Source organism: Malania oleifera, chromosome 3 (assembly GCF_029873635.1).
Source record: "Malania oleifera isolate guangnan ecotype guangnan chromosome 3, ASM2987363v1, whole genome shotgun sequence".
Lineage (NCBI taxonomy): Eukaryota > Viridiplantae > Streptophyta > Magnoliopsida > Santalales > Ximeniaceae > Malania > Malania oleifera.
This window is the reverse complement of record NC_080419.1, coordinates 61,796,172-61,814,392: the sequence shown is the minus strand read 5'-3', so window position 1 is coordinate 61,814,392 and position 18,221 is coordinate 61,796,172. Positions and strand designations below refer to the sequence as shown.

The window sequence follows — 18,221 nt, the reverse complement described above, 5'->3', positions numbered from 1 at the left end:
TGCGCCAATAATGTAATGTGCGGAAATTTAAATCAAGCGCATCATTCACACCATAACATACATGTGCAGTAAATATAAAGTGCAGAAATATAAACAAGGCACACGATATGTTATTGGGATTCGGCCAACTGTGCCTACGTCCCCGTCTCTAGCTTGCAAGTTCGAGGATTCCACTAAAGGCTCACTTAACGGATGGAGCGACACCGATTACAATCAGGTCAATTAGCACAGGGCTGACCTCAACCTTTACAACCAGGTCAATTAGCGGGGCTGACCTCAACCTACACCTTAACAGGATGATGTACCTAACTTTCCTAACTGGGTCTAAGCCAATCCGGGACTATTTCAAAGGGCTAGTCTCCCTCTTCAGGCCCGTGCCTGGAAATACAACAATATTTTTCACAAAGTAACTGGTACAGTGATTGTGCTTTCGTGTAAAGCAAATATGTACCCAGATGCGCTCAGTCACATACACCACAAGATGATTTAATATGTAAGCTCAGTGTGGTATAATGTTTCAACTCTCAAATATATTTGCTAACAATGTAATGAGTGCGTGAGAGTGTCAACAAGCAATCTTTGTATCACAAGATATTCAACCAAGGTGCTCACACAAAGATATCAAGCAAGTCTCAAGTATATTAATTAGTATGATATCTCAGTAACGTAGATCAGATAAGGTATATGCTTGGTTTGCAAAAGATATATAATCTTTGTATTCAGCAAATATATGTGAGTTAATGAATATTGCAACAAAGATCAATATCATATAAACAAATATCTTTTCAAGAAAATATGTTCAAAGAAATCAATCAAGATATTTGAAAATGTTTTTGAAAATATTTTTGCAACCCAAAAACAAATACAAGCTTTCTAAGATATTGCAATACAAATGCAATACTTAAAAGCTTAGTGCAAGTCTCTTAGGATAGACTTACGAGCAAAGTCCCCTAAGAATACTAAGGTTGAGCTCTCGTAAAAATCGATTCAATCAAACACGAATGGGAGAGCAAACCTATCTAAACAAACACTCAATCAACTTACAGAGATTTTAAGCAATGAAAGAGGGTAAGTATGAGTGATTGAAGTATAAAAATGAGTAGTAGGATTTTTGAACTTGAGAGAGAAATTATTAATCAAGTAGGCTAATCAAGTTGCTAATTTCCCAAATGAAGGGGTATTTATAGACACCCCATGAAATATAACCGTTGGGAATATAGCCGGGATTATTAGAAAAGATTAATGATGTTTTAAATATTTTAATTCTGATAAAAATAAGTTAACCATGGTAAAAATGCAAGGCAACCCGAGAGACCCGGTTGATCAGAACCATTTCGGTCAACCGAAGTTCATGAGGCTCGGTCGATCGGGCCAAAAATGAACTTTAGGTTCGGTCGACCGGACGTATGTCCGAAGGGTGATTTTCCATTTTGCAAGGTTCGGTCGACCGGGAAGATTTGAACTAGATGCTTTGGTCGACCATACCGTTGGGACAACTCTCGAGGACCCTTGGTCGACCAGAGCGTTGGAATACATTTTTCTCTCGGTTGACCAGGAAGTCAAAATGTTGACTTCACGAGGGTTCGGTCGATCGGGGCCATTTGAACTATAAGAGTTCGGTTGACCGAAAGTGTACAAAGTGTGCATTTCGGTCCTGATTTAATACACTTTCACCCTATTCAAGTTCCTAATACATGCAAGTGCAATGGTGAGTGTCTTAGGGTCATTTTTAGGTCTTTTTGAAGACACCGAAAAAATTTGGTGTCGGTCGATTGAATTCTAAGGTCATTTTTATTTTGAGCTTACGTATTTGACCATCCATGTGATGTGTGTGATTATTACATACAAAAAACCCTAATTATTATTACAGACCCTTTACATGAATGAAATATATTACAACAAGAGAAATTGAGTCTTCAATAGAAATTTGGTCTTCAAGTTTCACTCTCTCCATGTGCATTATGATTTGTCAATTTAAGTTCCTGCACAAAGCCTCAAGCGCCCATTAGATACAATAAGTATTTGTCATTAATCAAAACCGGGCGTGACCTATAAGGTCAACACCAAGCTTAGGTCATAAATAAAGCATTCAACTACACAAAAGAAATAAATAAACACATAAAATAATCTAGCTTGGAATACCATGGTCTCATTAGTTAATTGAAGTTCGAATCCATTAAAGCTTTAAGCAGTTGCGGTCTTGTGCAACAAAATTTTGGCGTTATTTAGTTATTGCTTGTTTGTGCTCCAAGCAAGACAATAATATCATTCTTCGGCTTCGTTGTAAGAAGCACCATAGACTTATTTATAGCCGAATTGAGAGCATTAGGGTTAAGATTCAGTCTTGGAGGGTAAGAAGGCTATCCAAGGGTTTGAAATTGCTTACATAAACAAGGTGTCTTTAAGTGCGAGGCATTGTATTTGAGAAAATAATTATGAAAAACAAGAAAACAAATAGTGAGCACATTGCTAGACAATGTGGTGCTTGCTTATTGCATTCACACCTAATCTACTTCACCTTTATTTTTTAATACTATTTTTAACACTTCTTAGAAGCCTTGTGGTGGGCCCAGTTTGAAAGTTAGGTTAAAACGTTCTTTGTTACGTATTTTTTGACCAAATACCTACAAGGTTTAATTAATTGAAAAGTGGATCTTATATGGATTTGGGCTTACACATGAAACTCACCAATGATCTTTGAAATTTATTCCATTTCCAACAATTTATTGCACATATTGAAACTAAACCTGATGATATGTGGGTCAAAATAGGGTGTGTAGATGACTTTTATTGGGATGCTTTTGTGGCAAGAATTGCCACACTAAAATGATAATCCATTTTAGTTGTTGCAACACATGATATAAAGAGAACTAGTGAATACAACTAAACAATGGGTGTATTATTGAAGAAATGGTCTTGAAATGATTTGTATTTTGTAATTTCAAATGTGCCATCATAGAAGAGATTTCACTTAGACCCAATAACACAATGTTGGGACTAGGATGAGCTTGGGGTTTATCGTAGGTTCAAGACTTGCATGGGCTCGAGGTGAGAGAGTGGTGGCTTGATATGGGTACTTGAATTAGCTCAAGGCTAGAGATTGGCTTAAAGGTCTCTAGGCTAGGATGAGTGTGAGGCTTGGAATGGATTCAAGATACGGATCAAATTAAAATCAAAGAAAGGCTTAAGGTTAAGAATTACTCAAGGCTCGAAATAGGATTTGAATGAGAATGGCTTAGGGATGAGAATGGGTTTGAGATCCCAAGTAGCTCAAGGCTAGGATAAGCTCATGGCTACTTCCTACTTGAGGAAAGGGAGTAGTTGAGGGAAAAAGTAAAGAAACAATGATGTGAGAAAAAGGGAATGATGGCATTTGTGCAAGTTGAATGGGGGTGTGCATATGTTTGTGGGGGCTGCACACTTGAGTTCTTAATATTAGATTCAAGACCTTCTTTTCCTTTTTATTATCATTCTTTTTCTTTTGTGTACATGTTTCACGGGCCGAACACTTCACACCGTGTGTGAAGGGCCATGTAGCATTAGTTGTAGCATACTAGTTTAACTAGTCAAAAAGGAATTGGTAGTTGTAGCATACAAGGTTAAATAGTCAGCTAAAAGTAAATCACGTATTCACCACATGACCTAGTTCTCAAGCATTGAATGCAAAAGCATAGGATAAGTGATAAACTGATAAGCAAACATAAAGTAAGCATAAGTCAAGCGGCAAACCATAATGCAATGCAATTCATGTACTACTAAGCAATGTGTACTTAGCAAGGAAAGAAAGCAGGCTAAACACATTTGCAATTTCTAGTGAGTTACAAAGATTGATGAATACTTAGTCTCCCCTAAAAAGATTTCTATGCTAATCTCACTTTGGCATTTGGAATCATTAGTATGATTGAGGATTCATACTCTTTATTTTATTTAATTCATTAATCTACCTAAAGTAAAAATCCTACTTTAGTATTTACATGATGGTTACCCATTCAATGTGCACAAGGCAAGTGGTAATAGGCAAGCATGAGACCTTAAACAAGCTTGGCTCATGACATTATTCCCAAACTTATGTGATTGACATCCTTGTATACTTTGATGCTAAATACTTATAAATTTTATCTACAAACATATGCATGTCTTCTGCTCACAACCAAGGCCAAGGCCCTATCATTTCACTAAGAACTCATTTTGTTGCCACCTTGATGATGTGAATTAATTCTCATTTGTCGAATTTTTTGGTCTTTAGTAGTGCTTTGATAGTGTTGAATGGCGCGAGGGAATTACTGTGAAACACGTGATGCACCATCATTCAAGTTGGAGGATCAATCTTATGAGAGGCCTTCCCAACTTTGGTCAATATAAGGTCCTTCATATTTGCATAGTCTCCTAGGATCATTTGGAACAACTTAAAATTGAAAATACTTTTTTTAAAAAGTACTGCATTTAGTAAGTGTTGAATTGAAAAAGTGCTAAGCCCTCGTTTGGGAGCACTTAAAAAAAAAGTGCTTTTTGCTCTTATCACTTGAAATAAGTACTTCTAAAAAAAGTTCGTTTAGTTTGAACTAAGATAAGTACTTAATGAATAGAGTGCTTTTTTGAAACACCTATTTTAGAATGGACGAACACCTTTTTTAGTTTGAACAGACTTGATAGTAAGTAAAGCAACCACAACAATGGAAGGACACATTAAGGAGAACCTTGTCAAAGATGTAGTTGCTTGTAACATCGTGAAGTTGGTGGAAAAGGGAAAAGAGCCATGGTTTTAAATAAAGGCTGCGACTGTTACGTAATGCCATTACATAATGGTTTTTTGGGATACCGATACCTTTACACCACGAAATTGGTGGGAAGAAAAATCACTGCTGTAGCTGCCGTTGCAGACTGCGACCATTACGTAAAGGCTGCAACGGCCGTTACATAACCACTAGAGGACTGTTACACCGAAAAAAAATATTTTTACTTTTTCTTCTCACTTTTTCCCTCTCTTTCATAAATCATTCTCAATATAACATGTGGTGAGAGGGGGTAAAGATTATAATGAGGATGACAATGATACAAAATTTACTATTCTTTAAATACTCACAATAGATTTATTAATTAATAATTTGAAATACTAACTTGTTAGGAAAATATTTTATTTTGATAATATTAGTAATGTGATATTTATGTTCTATATTTTTCAACTTCAACCTTCTTTCTTTTCTATCTATTTTATATTTGTATTATTCGTATGTCTTATGTGTCTAATAGATTAATGGAGTATAATGTATTTTGTTCTATTAATTAATTTAGCACACATAAGAATTTATCACACATAAAGAACAATAAGAAGTATAAGTATACACACACACACACACACGTAATTTTTCTATCAATGGTGGTTTAAAACAATGTTAACTAGCTTGTTGCCCTTACCAAATAACTTAGTTACTCGAACTAAAGGATCCAAAATACACAAACTCTTTCTAAGTAGGGCTAGAAGTTTAAAACATGCAAGTACACCAATATGCACAAGGTTGCGTGCTTCAAAAAAATTCACGACCGTTACACCCGCTTCCTGTTATGTAACATCCGCTACTTCCGCTTTTCGTTACACCCATTACTGTTACGTTACGCTACCCACAACCGTGATTTAAAACCATGAAAAGAGCACAAGTTATGGTTAAAGGATCACATTTTGTTAATACACGGAAACCAACTCTTTGTTCATCAAGCTTGTGATGTTAAGACGATGCTGTAGTGAGAGTGTCATGACACCATGTGGGCAAGCTTACTACCTAGGGTGGCATTGGACTTTGCATTGTAGGAGCAAAGCTACTAGTGGCTACACATGTGAGATGAGGTGGATGAGTATCTCAAACCAATCTCACCTGCTAGCAAGACAAGGTTCAATAGAAGAAGGCTACATGGTTATTAAAGCCTCTTCAAGTGCCAAAAAACTAGGGGAGAGTACCCTGAGTTGAGGACATCAATCTATACTTGTGGCTATAAATAAGTTATCGATGTACAATATTTTTATTCCAACATTGAAGTACTACTCGAAAAAGGAGATGACACAATTTTTTTCTTTTCAAGCACATCATTAAAATATTTGGGTGCTCCTCAATGATGGCAGAAGCCCTAGTGACGATCGTATCCGTCTCTCTAATGTTTGACTTCAAACCTTGATCACTTATCTCAATTGAAACTCCCTCCCCAACTCCTCAAAACGATTGTTTTCTTTCCCTAACCATTGTTTACACCTCCCCAACCCCTTGCAATGACTTCTTGATATTCTCGGTCACTTGAAAAATCACAAGCTGAACCCTAGTCTTGCATAATTTCCTTTCGTCATTTTGTTGTTCACTCTGGCCCTCTCGTATCCACCATTGTAACTCTTTTGGATTGCCTAAGGCCTTTGCAAGTGCTTGAATCAGGGATGGGAGAGTTCGCTTCCCTCAGAATTGAGAGGAAAGTGTTCTTTGTGGTTCAGATGGACTCCTTGACTTGCCTTTTTATAGAATATGTTGGGACATTTGTCTCATTCATTTTGTTGGCGAAGGAAGAACTAGTTTGGCTTTGTGAAAATGGTAGGGGCAGATACATATGCCTGGCGAAAGGCAACGATGAGTTTCTATCCACTGTCTACATTTCGGAGGGTCATCAGAAGAAGGGGTGGAGGGCCTTTCTCGAAGCTTGCTAGTAATTTTTCTGACCACTTCTGGCTAAGAGTGTTAGCTAGAAGTGTTTGGACTATGGTTCATCGAATATTAGTTCAGAGGCATCTAGTGTGAGGAGAAGTGTGTTCCAAATATTTTCGCTGTATTCATCCAATGCCGATGTACTCGAAGGAGGATCCAAGCTAAAGAAGGATTTAGAAATGGTTACCTTGCACAATCACAGAGTCTGTCCCAAGCAAAGAAAGATGAAATTTGTTTGGGTCATTAAGGAAAAGGGCCCAAATGCTGAGAGCCAATTCAAAACTGCAACAGACTAGGCCTGGTTTAGAAAGGGCAAAATGTTTACTAGAGAATCAAGAAGAGGTGGTTGGACAGAGTTCAAAGGAGTGTCCACTTTCGGGGGAACCTATGATAGAGTGCGCTAAGAAATAGGATGCAGAGAGTGGCAAGCAGGTTAATATAACAGCAACACATCATGTTGCTTTGATGAACTTGAATTCTGAAGGGGATTAGGAATAGTGTTCAATGTTTGATTCAAATGAGGAGATGGGCAACATGTGTGAATCCAAGAAGGAGTTTTTGGTTGATTAGATAAGAGCTGAATTTGAGGATGGAGGAGTGTTTCATTCGTTTGAAAAATCCCAATGAAGACCTAGAAGAGGGTGAGGCTAACAAGGAGGAGAATTCAAAATCGAGTTAGCTGCAAATGGAGAGTCTTAGTCTTCACTCAAACTCAAATTTGCACAAGCAAGCAAACATTTTTCCAAGTGCAATTGTGACTAGGCAAATGCTTTAAATGCTTGAGAAACTTATCTTTTGACCCTAGCCATAGGATTAGTCCCTACCTTGTTTTCTAACTCAGTCGTTCCTTGTTGTGATATCAAGGGAAAGGGAGGGGGGGGGGGGGAATCTTACTAGGAAAGTGGATCTTCTTTCAGGGGACCCTTGTACATCTAAGAGTAGTAAAGGCATCCTACCCATCCCTATTAATCCTACGCTTTCTACGGTAACTTTTTGCCACAAGGATGATTTTTCTAAGGGGGAGGGTCTTGACCTTAGCTTTAAGGGAGGTGAGAAAGATTGCCTTGACTCGCAACAACTCCTCGAAGGTATGGGTTTGGAGTTGTTTGACCTGATTGGTAAAGTGGTTAGGTTGGGTTTGAGATCTAGGAAGTATGAGAGAAGAAAATATAAAGTCTAGAAGGAGTTAAAAAACTTGGTGTTGTCGATCAATTATAGGGGTGAGAAAGGAATCAGGAAGGGTGGTAAACACATTAAATTATGAGGATAGTTGGAATGTGAGAGGATTAGGGAGTTTAAGGAAGAGGAGTTTGATTAAGTAGGTAATTGGATAAGAGCTCCCCAAATATTGTACTCATCTAGGAAACTAATTTGGAATCGATATATAGGGATTGGTAAAGACTATTTGGTATGGGCATTGTAGGGATTGGGAATTTTTTCCTTCAAAAGGCGCGTCAGGGGGCATTCTTGTCTTATAGGATTTGCGCTCTATTTTGAAAGTGGATACCTTGACGGGTTTTTTTCCTTTGTCAATTTTATTCAAATTTAGAGGGAGGGGTCAGTGGTGGGTCTCTTTAGTTTACGGTCCTTCTAGGCTTACCTTGAGGAACTCCTATTCAGAAGAGCTTAACTCTATTTTTGGCTTTTTCTCCCCTAGGTGGATCATAGGAGGTGATTACAATGCGGTTTGATTTCCTAGAGAGAAGAAAGTGAGAGAAGAACTACCTCGAGTATGGTTAAGTTTGATTCTTTAATTAGGGATTGCGTTTTGAGAGATCTTCCTTTGGGGACTGCTTCGTTCACTTAGTTAGTTTTGGGTGGGGGGGGGGGGGGGCTAGAGCGATAGCTAGTAGATTTGATAGATTTTTGTTCTATCGTGAGTGGGAGGATGAGTTTCCTAATCTATCTTATATGACTCTTCATAAGACAACTTCCAATCACTTCCCTATCTTGCTGGAGTCTAGTAAGGCGTCGTGGGGTCCTACACCTTTCAGGTTTGAGAACATGTGGCTTAATCATGCGACTTTTAAGCCTTTGGTTAGGTACTCATGGGGTGAGGATGTGGAGAGGGCTTGGGATGGATTTAGATTCATAAGGAAGTTAAAAGGGCTGAAGGAAAAACATAAAGTTTAGAATAAAGGGGAGTTCGGTGATGTTAGGCTTAGAAAATCTAGTCTTTTGAGTGAGCTGGCGGGTTTGGATAGAAGGGAGGAGGTAATGTTGTCAAATAGTGAGGAGGCTAGAAGAATCTCTATTAAAACCAAGTTGGAAGAGGTGATCTTTCAAGAAATGACGAGTTGGAGACAAGATACAAAATTTTAGTGGGTGAAAGATGGCAATTGTAATTCCTCCCCCCCCCCCACAATCCCATAGATTAGCCAATGGAAGTAAGAGGAAGAATTTGATTAGGGAGCTAGACTTGAGGGATGGGAGGAGCACTAATGATCAATGTCTGATATCTTCTATTATTATTGACTTATTTTGTAATTTTTATTTAAAGGACAGTCTTAATAGACATGTGATTGAGGGTTTAGATTGGAATAAGCTCTACTGATCAATTGCTTTGGTTCAATATTGTTGACAGATACTTATAATAAGTATTGTCAAACAACAAGCCTTTCTTTGGACCGACTTATTATTCACATGGATAACCTAACAATTGTAACGTATTTATCACCGCTAGTATGCAAGTTGTTTGGTGTAGCAATGACCTTCCTTTGGGCCGATCATTACTCGCACAAACAACACACATACGTCCCTAATGTTTCAATATAAATGCATCTACATAATAGAGGTTACTTTGGCAACTTATTACTTCAATATACTTATACTAAAACACTAGACATACACAAATTATCTTACATTTTTTTTTCCCCCTTTCATCGGCATTGAAGCCTAAAGTCCCTTTTTTATTTTTATTTATTTATTTATTTTTCAGCCATCGGGCCCTAAAGAATTTCCTTTTTTTTTTTTTTTTTGTTTCGATTGGAATTACTCCAAACCGATCCCAAACCTTAAAAATCCCAAATTAGGGCTGGAAAAACAAGATTTTAAGCATGGCTTATAAAATTTCTTTAACCCTAAAACATGTTGATCCATAAAATCATACAACAACACATCAAATCTAGGTTTTCTTTAAACTTTATCATGCAAAACCTAGATCTAGTGTTTTAATACAATCAATATCATTCCTAGATCAGATCATGCACAGTTTCTTAATCAACAACATGATTAGGCTTTGATACCACTTGTTAGAAATAACTTTAATCCATAAAACCTAATAACCCAAGATCATCATGTTATTCAATTTAGAAAACTAAACGCGGAATAAATACCTGGATCCATAGATGTGTCTGATTCGATTGTCCAACAGCCTTTAGCGGAGAATTTTGATCTTCCACAGTCAAATTCTTAAGTGCCTCACTTGTGTTCTTCTCTTTAGATGGGGAAAAGAAAGAACGTGAAATTGTTTCTGATTTAACTTGGGGACCATAGCCCTATTAGGTTTTCCTTATATACTAGGTTATTTTAAAAGCCCATTAGTCATAAATTAACTTAGTATTGGGTTTCTACACATTGCAAAGCCTATACGCAATAAATATTAAAATAGCCCAATAACATGATTGCTTTTAAATATGTGAGCCCGCAATAGAAAAATTAAAATTTCCTAACTCAAAGTTCTCAAGATCCTGTGGTGGAAGTGATAACTCCTAATGTGTATGCTAAATATGGTGCAGATGGTTCAAGGGATCCTTTTTTTGGGATATGGTCTCGGACATTGAGAATCAAAATTACTGGAGGAGATGGATTTGAGAAACTTGACATCAGGATCCCTGTAAGTCATTTATATTATTATCTAGGTCAGCATTGATATACTGTGAGTGCTCTGAATTTTATTTGTGTTCTTCTTACCTCCACTTTAAAGCTGACTGATTAGTGTCCCTGTCACATCCATCCAAAATCAGATCAGATCATGTAACCCCAAACCCTCTAGGAATATATAGAATATTATGCTAACAACTTTTGTGCGAGTTCTTATTAAATTTGGCATGGTTATGTTCTTGCTGTGAGAAAAAAACATTTGAATTTTGTACGGTTCTAATTTGTAAAATGCATCAGCTTCTTCATTGAATAACTGAGACTATTGGTGTTGATAATTAGAAAAATTCACAGAATATTCTTCAATAGCATGAAACATGTGGATAACTTTCAAGTTACGGTATTGAAAATTGTGGACATCTTTTTCTGATATTAATTTCATTTTTCAGACATGCATTTCTTCCTCTGAGCTAAAATTAATTCTTTTCTGTTTTTTTTCTTGTGATACCTAAAAAACAAATTGCTCAAATATTTTTTTTTCTGGCCTCTCTTCTTATAAATGTTTCTCCTGTTAAAATCCTATATTTTAAAATATTTCTGATGCTGAATTATTCTGAAATATATTTTTATGATCATGTTTAGGTTGCACAAGTGACAAGTCTATGGCTTGTTATTTATTTATTTATCTATTGTTGAGAAAAGATCATTGTTGAAGCCAAGAGAACACAGGGAGGGGTCCTTCAAGAGAAAGGAATAAGAGAAAAGTGTAGAAAGCATCAAAGATTTTTAAAAAAAGTGAATTCATTAGATGAGGTTGGAAGTGATGTTGGATGAGAGAGGAAAGGAGAGAGAAGGGAGATGGTGGGCAAAGATGGAAGAGAGACAAGAGAAAAGGGGTGAGGCAGAGGAAGAGAAGGGACAGTCGAAGGAAAATGGCGTCCCTAGGGAAAACAACTGAACTTCAACTCATAATTCCAAATCCAACTGTAACAAAACAATTAAATTTAGGGGATTTTATATACTACATCTTTTCTTGGACAAAAAAGATATAAAAGCACTTGGTAGTATTTTAGCTTCCTAGCATGACTCAAGTGCTGGTTTCCTAATCAAATTACTAAGAAAAATATTGTGGAAATATTATCCTTAAAATGTGGACCCAAAATATGTATAGAAATTTAGAATAGAGAAAAAAAAAAAAAACCCACAGCGGTTTGTAAGAATCACCATTTGTCCCTATAATTCCTAAAGTTCAGCTTTCAGCCAAAGTTTTTCTTCCATTGAGAAGCCTCACTAAAATCCGCCTAGCGTTTAGGCTCCAATTTTGGCTGGATATACTTGAAAGAAGCCATAAACAATGACTCTAGAATTTTCTTGGATATAATGTCCTTATTGTAAATGTCATCGAGGCCTGTGTTCATTGTTTTGGGCAATCACAATGGATGAGCCACCATCAAATGAATCTGTTTCTCTAACCAAGAAGCATTGCCTCTACCAGGTATTAGATATGGGTCAAAACTCAAAAGTCTCAGATCTGATAGTGCACACCAGGCAAAAGGAAGTGAAAACCTAACGTTTATTCATTTCTATTGTTCATGAAGCTGCTATTTATTTGTAACTTTAAACTGTTTCTCTGTACCAATTAGGCACATCAAAGTAAAAAATATGCCCTTTTATATGCTATTTTAGTAATTATGTGGTTTGAGTGGGGGAATTTTTGTCTTTTTGTTTTTTTAATTTTTTTATTATTAGTATATAAAAGGGCAGACCTGGAGCTGGAGCATATGTAAATATGCTCCAGGAAACTGCCACTTGTTCTTTTTTTTTAATATATTCTTTTCTTCTTCTCCTCTTCTCTTCTTCTCTATTCTCATCCATCTCTAACTTTACAACATGGTATCAGTGCATTAATCTCCTCCAAATCTGACTTCAACTGAGTTGATTTTGATACCTTTTTTTTTTTTTTTTTTTTTTCCCTTATATTTCCCTAATCTGTTCTCATCTCAAATGTGATTTTTTGGTTGGTTTTAGAGTTGTTTAGGGACACTCTTCCTCTCAGCTAGGCAGTGCAGCATCCTTGGTAGGCTGCTGTGTGTGCTTGTGCTGATGTGAAGTCAGTTATATTGTTTCCTGTATAATGCATCCTTGCTGTTCCATAGGCTGATTGTGGCATGATGATGCTGATTTGATGCTGCATGTGTTCATGATTGCTTGCTTGCAATCTTGTATCATCTGCTGGCTGGTTTCAATTGATTTTCGATGACTTCATTTTCTCTTCTTGCTTTCAGTTGCTTCTAGTAGCAGCCAGCCATTAATGCCTATGGCTATTGGCAGGTTGTTTATTTGAGTACCTGAGGATTTTTTTTGTGGTCTGTCCTGTTCTTTGCGGTCAAGTAATTCCTTGCAGGATATTGTAACTTCAGTTGTAATCATAGTTGTTGCCAATCTTTGAAGTTCTAATGCTGCAAGTGCATCTTTGAAGTTGTCAAGTGCTGTTCTGTGCTAGTGTGTACTGCCTGATTCATTCGATGTCGTATTGTTCATCCCATATACTGGCATGTGCTGATTGTGGTGTATTGGGGGTGGTTTTGATGGCTTCTATAGTAACATACAGATCACAGCCACCAAATTGGTTGGATCCACCAACTATGTGTTGTGGTATCAAGTAGTGCATGTATTAATGCGAAAGGTAAGTCCAAGTATTTGCTGCATTCTCCTCCATTTCCAAACTCCAAGGATTATGAAAATTGGATGAAGAAGTATGACATATTGATCATGCGGTTATCGAATAGCTTTTATCCACGAATTGCTGTGAACTTGATGTATCATAGAACAGTAAGGTTGTATGAGATGATCTTTTTGAAAGCTTTTCACAAGATAAAAATCTACCTTGCATTCTTTGACTGATTTGAGAAGTTTTTCAAATATGTCCAAGAAGGAAGGTCTGTTATTGAGTATTATAGAACTTTGGTATGTGGGAGGAACATCTATGAACTAGTTAGTTGTTGAATGACGAGGCAACGAGCAGAGTTCTTGGTTGCCAAGTTTCTATCTGGGTTGAGTCTTAAGCTTTCAACTCATCTGCAATCAAATTCTTCCCCATGAAATGAGTGAATCCATACCATCCATGAATGATGCATATGCTAGAGTTGAAAGGATGACCAAAGATGGCTCTCAGTTTTCTTCTCTAACTTCTTCTCATGGTGGCTTAGTCATGGTTGACATGGCTGTAACTATGGTAGGGGAAGTTTTAAAGGAAGAGGACAATTTTTGGATGGTGGTCATGGTAGAGGTAGTGTATCAGGATGAGGAGTTCATCGTGGCAATTGTCACATTTGTACACATTGTGGCAAGGACAATTATGCTCTTAATCGCTATTCAAATCTCCATTATACACCAACTTTGGCCAGTGAGTCTCGTGTTTGAGGGTGATTCTATTGTTGACTCTTTAAATGGATCTAGCTGCTTCATTGGGGCATTGAGAATATCATCTACCATGTTCTAAGAGGAGTATAACAATCTCGGTCACATGGTTTGACGACTCCAAACTCGGTCTTCTATATCTAGTGCTATGGTGGTCCATTTAGGTATGGCTGGCTAGGACATTTTGTCTCTTTATCTTCCTCACCCTAGGTTGTTGATTTTATTGCCTTATCCTATATGACTATTACTCCTAATTTATTTCGGTCCTTGAAACCCACTACTTTGAACTCGAAGATTACTTGTTCAATTACACTTGTTTCTGGTTGGCAATATTCTTTTTTTCCCCTTCTATTCCTCTTTCCTTTGTGTTATACATGCCTAAATTTCCTTCAACTTGTTATTAGTTTGTCAATTAACTAAATCATATAAATGTTGTGTAACCTTTTTCCTTCTCTTTGTGTTATTTAGCCTTTCTTTATATAATGGCATGCTCGTTTGGGTCATCCATCCCTTTAAAAACTGCAACAAATTTTTCCTCTGTTCAAGTCTATTTCTATTTTTGAGTGTTCTGCTTGTCAATTAGGAAAAGCATATTTGGACATTTTTTCAATTTAAAGTCAAGCCTCATAGTAAATCATTGTATTCTCTTATTAATTTACAGATTTGAGGTTTGCGTAGAGTCATGAAATTTGATTGGTCATCAATATTTTGTGTCCGTGGATGATTTTTCTCGTATGACTTGGATCTATTTGTTAAAAGACCTATCTGAATTTCTTAATGTGTTTACTTAATTCCACTGGGAAATAAAAACTTAGTGTGGCTTTGGCATTCAAAATTTTCAACTTGATAATGCACTTGAATTTTTTCAAAATGAGTTTCAGTTTTTTTGCTTGTCCAAAGGGATTATTCATCAAGCATCATGGGTACATGCCTCTAATGGAATAGTTAGACTAAAATCATGGACATTACTTGACATAGCACGGTCTTTACTCTTTCACATGCATGTTCCTAGAACCCTTTTTTGACCAATGCTAGTTTTCTGCTTAGCAAGATGCCCTCCAGTGTATTAGGGGGGAAAATTTCCTTTTTTTCTTCTACCATCTATCTAGGATCATCCATGTTCTTTGTTGTTCTTGGTCTTTAGGGCACATGTTTTGTTCATGTTCCACTATTTTTCCCTTCGCCATTTCAACTTCTAGTTTTGGAGATACATCCCATGATTTAGATTTGTCAATTTCTTATGGAAAAGTTACTTGAGTATACCCAAGTGTCCTTAGTTGCTTATTTTATTGCTCATGTTTCAGTTCTACACCTTTCTAGTCTTGTGCATTCTTTTCCTTGTCAATTCCCATTTTTTATCCCTTCCACATATGTTAGAGTGCTTGCTATACTTGGGTGGAAGCATGCAATGGATGTAGAAATGGATGCCTTGACCACTTGAGGAGCATTGGACTTATGGATCTTCCTCTTGGTAAGGAGTTGGTTAGATGTTGTTGGATCTACATCATCAAATATCTTCCTGATGACTACGTCAAATGACTTAAGGCTTGATTGGATGCAAAGAGATACACCCAAATATATGGTATTGATTATTTTGGGACCTTCAATCTTGTTGCTTAACTAAATTTTTTTCATGTATTGTACTCATTGGCAATTGATTTTGATTGGTCCTCGTACTAGTTTGATCTGGAGAGTGTCTCGTTGTATGGAGATTTTCTAAAAGAGTATACATGTATCAACCTCTTGGGTATATTGCTTAGTGGGAGGATGGTTAGGTACTTAGGTTGCATTAGGCCATTTATGTTCCTAAGCAGTCTCAAGCTTAATTTTACAAATTTAGTATAATGGTCTATATTTGGTTTACCAGTGCTACTCTAATCATTAAGTTTTTATCTAGTGTTACTTTGGTCAAGGAGTGGCATAGATAAGAGTGGCTTAAATCAAAAAATCAAATTAAGGACTGAAGTACTTTGCATTACTTTCTTATGGCATAAGAAATGGTTAAATCTATACAACAAACCAAGCCTTAAGTTCCACTAGGTGAGATCGGCTACATGAATTCTTTTCCACCAATTTATGTGATCATGGACAACTTCCTTCAACGAATTCAGGTCTATTAAATCCTTACAAATGGTTAAATCTATCTCAATGAAAATATACGTTGGACTCATTGAGTGAGACCGGTATGTTGGGAGCTAAACCAGTTGATATGTAAATTTGTCTAAGGATGTTGGACTGAACTTTGAAGACAATTATTGATATGGGCAGTTGGTGAGTTGATCTACTTGATTGTTACTAGATTGACATATGTGCTGTGGACGTGATGAGTCAATTTATGGAGTAAAAACTCGAACAGCTACACTAGGATGCTGTTTTCAGGACTCTTCAGTTCCTCAAAGGCGGTTGTCATACATGTAATAGAAATCATGAGATCGTGGTGGTACTCAGATTGGGATATTGATCCAAGGTATACTGCTGGATACTATACATCTTTCAGAGGTAATCTTGTTAAATGACATAGTAAGAAACAAACTACAGTAGCAAGATCTAGCGCTAAAGCAAAAGAATGAGCTATATGGTTCAGTGCTAAAGCAAAATAATGAGCTATATGATTCATGCTGTGAATGAGCTTGTGTGGTTGAAGTCTCTTATGTTAGAGATGAGATTGTTGGGTACAAAGCCCATAAATATGTTTTGTGATAATCAAGCTGCTATTTATATTGCTAGCAACCTAGCTTTTATATGAGAGGACAATGCACATTGATGTTGACTTTCATTTTTTGAGAGATTATGTGTTCAAGAAAGTTGTGAAGACTCCATTTGTGATATTTGTGGATCAACTAGACGATATTTTCAAAACGCTTTATTTAAACTTGCCTTGTCTAATGGTTGTAACAAGCTAGGTTAAGTAATGTTTATTCACCTCAAGCTTGAGCCTCAAGCTTGAGGGGGAGTGTTAAAAAAAGAGAATATGCTATTTTAGTAATTATGTGGTTTCAGATGGGGCATTTTTTTCTTTTGTGCCTTTTTATTATTAATACATTACTATAAGAGGGTAGATGTAGAGCTATAGATATACTATAGGAAACTGCCAATTGTTTTTCTACTTTTATTTTTTTCTTCTCCTCATTTCTTTTTCTCTTCTTCTCCCCATCTCTAACTTTACTCCTTTCCCCCATACTAAGAAAAGAGAACTACGATAAAATCTTGTTGCCTCTTTGCATTTTGAAAGCTGCTACTGGAATAGTTACTAATCAGAGTTACAAGAAAGACTTGAATGGAAATGCCGTTATCTCTAAGGCATATTATTTATCAAAATCAAGATATGGAGCAAAAAAGTAAAATATGTTGAGAAGGCTTATGAAGTGATGCAACTATTGAGAAATTTTCAAAATTTCACAGCACACACCACACTTTGGGGAGATATATATATGCATGCATGTATGTATATATGTATGTATGCATATATGTTTGTGTGTAAATATATGTATGTATATGTATATGTATGTGTGTATGTATATATAGAAAGTTTTCCCACATTGGATGGAAATGCCATTCACTCCAAGCTTTTTGTTCAAGTTGGTGCTCACCCATGTATTTCAAGCCTGCCCATTAGGACTCCCCCGGTTCCAATAGGACCAATCGAGGATTTGTAGATAATCAACAACCTATGATTTAATGGCTCAATCCCAATCCAACCTAGGACCTTTCATTCTAAGACGATTTAGAAGGAAAAATAAAAAAACAACCAAAAAAAACCAAAAAAAAAAAAGAGTGAGGGGATGTATTTTACATGATCATATACTTTTTTCAGTTTTCAACTTTGAGGATAACTTTCTTAATTTGATTCTTAGTTCTTGCTGTTACATCCATTGTCAACACTACTCAAATCAAAGCCTTGTCGAGCTTGAGTAATTGTACCTTGAAGAAGTTACTCTAATCTACAAGAAAGAACCATTTGAGAGTGTTGAAGCTTGATATGCATTGTTAGCCCACAACCTAACAGCTCAAGCTTTTAGGTAAAATGGCAATCTAACGTGGTCTTAAAGCTAGTTATCAGGAGGTCCTCATTTCTAGTCTTGTTGCTTGCGTTTATTTTGTGGTGTTTAAAATATTATTGCATTCTCAATAATGGGTATTATTTACTGATTGTTTGTCTCTCCGTGTGCTGTTGGGCTGCACGTGCTGGGAAGTGTTGAAGCTTGATGTACATTGTTAGCCCATAACCTAACAGCTTATAATTTAGGTAAAGTCGTATCCTAACAGAGTATCTTGTCAATTAGGGCTTCAAATCTCGTACCT

The 18,221-nt window shown here is 36.6% G+C and overlaps 1 protein-coding gene across 2 annotated transcripts in view; it reads left to right on the top strand.

The window, feature by feature from the left end:
- The window catches only part of LOC131152287 (uncharacterized), an 86,126-nt gene that overhangs the window by 54,407 nt on the left and 13,498 nt on the right, over positions 1 to 18,221 (top strand). The window contains exon 6 of one of the 2 annotated variants that reach the window (XM_058104097.1): positions 10,418 to 10,515. In XM_058104097.1, the coding sequence (XP_057960080.1) occupies positions 10,418 to 10,515 (98 nt within the window). Of the gene's footprint in view, positions 1 to 10,417; positions 10,541 to 18,221 lie in introns of both variants that reach the window. The other variant, XM_058104098.1, reaches the window with a different exon arrangement.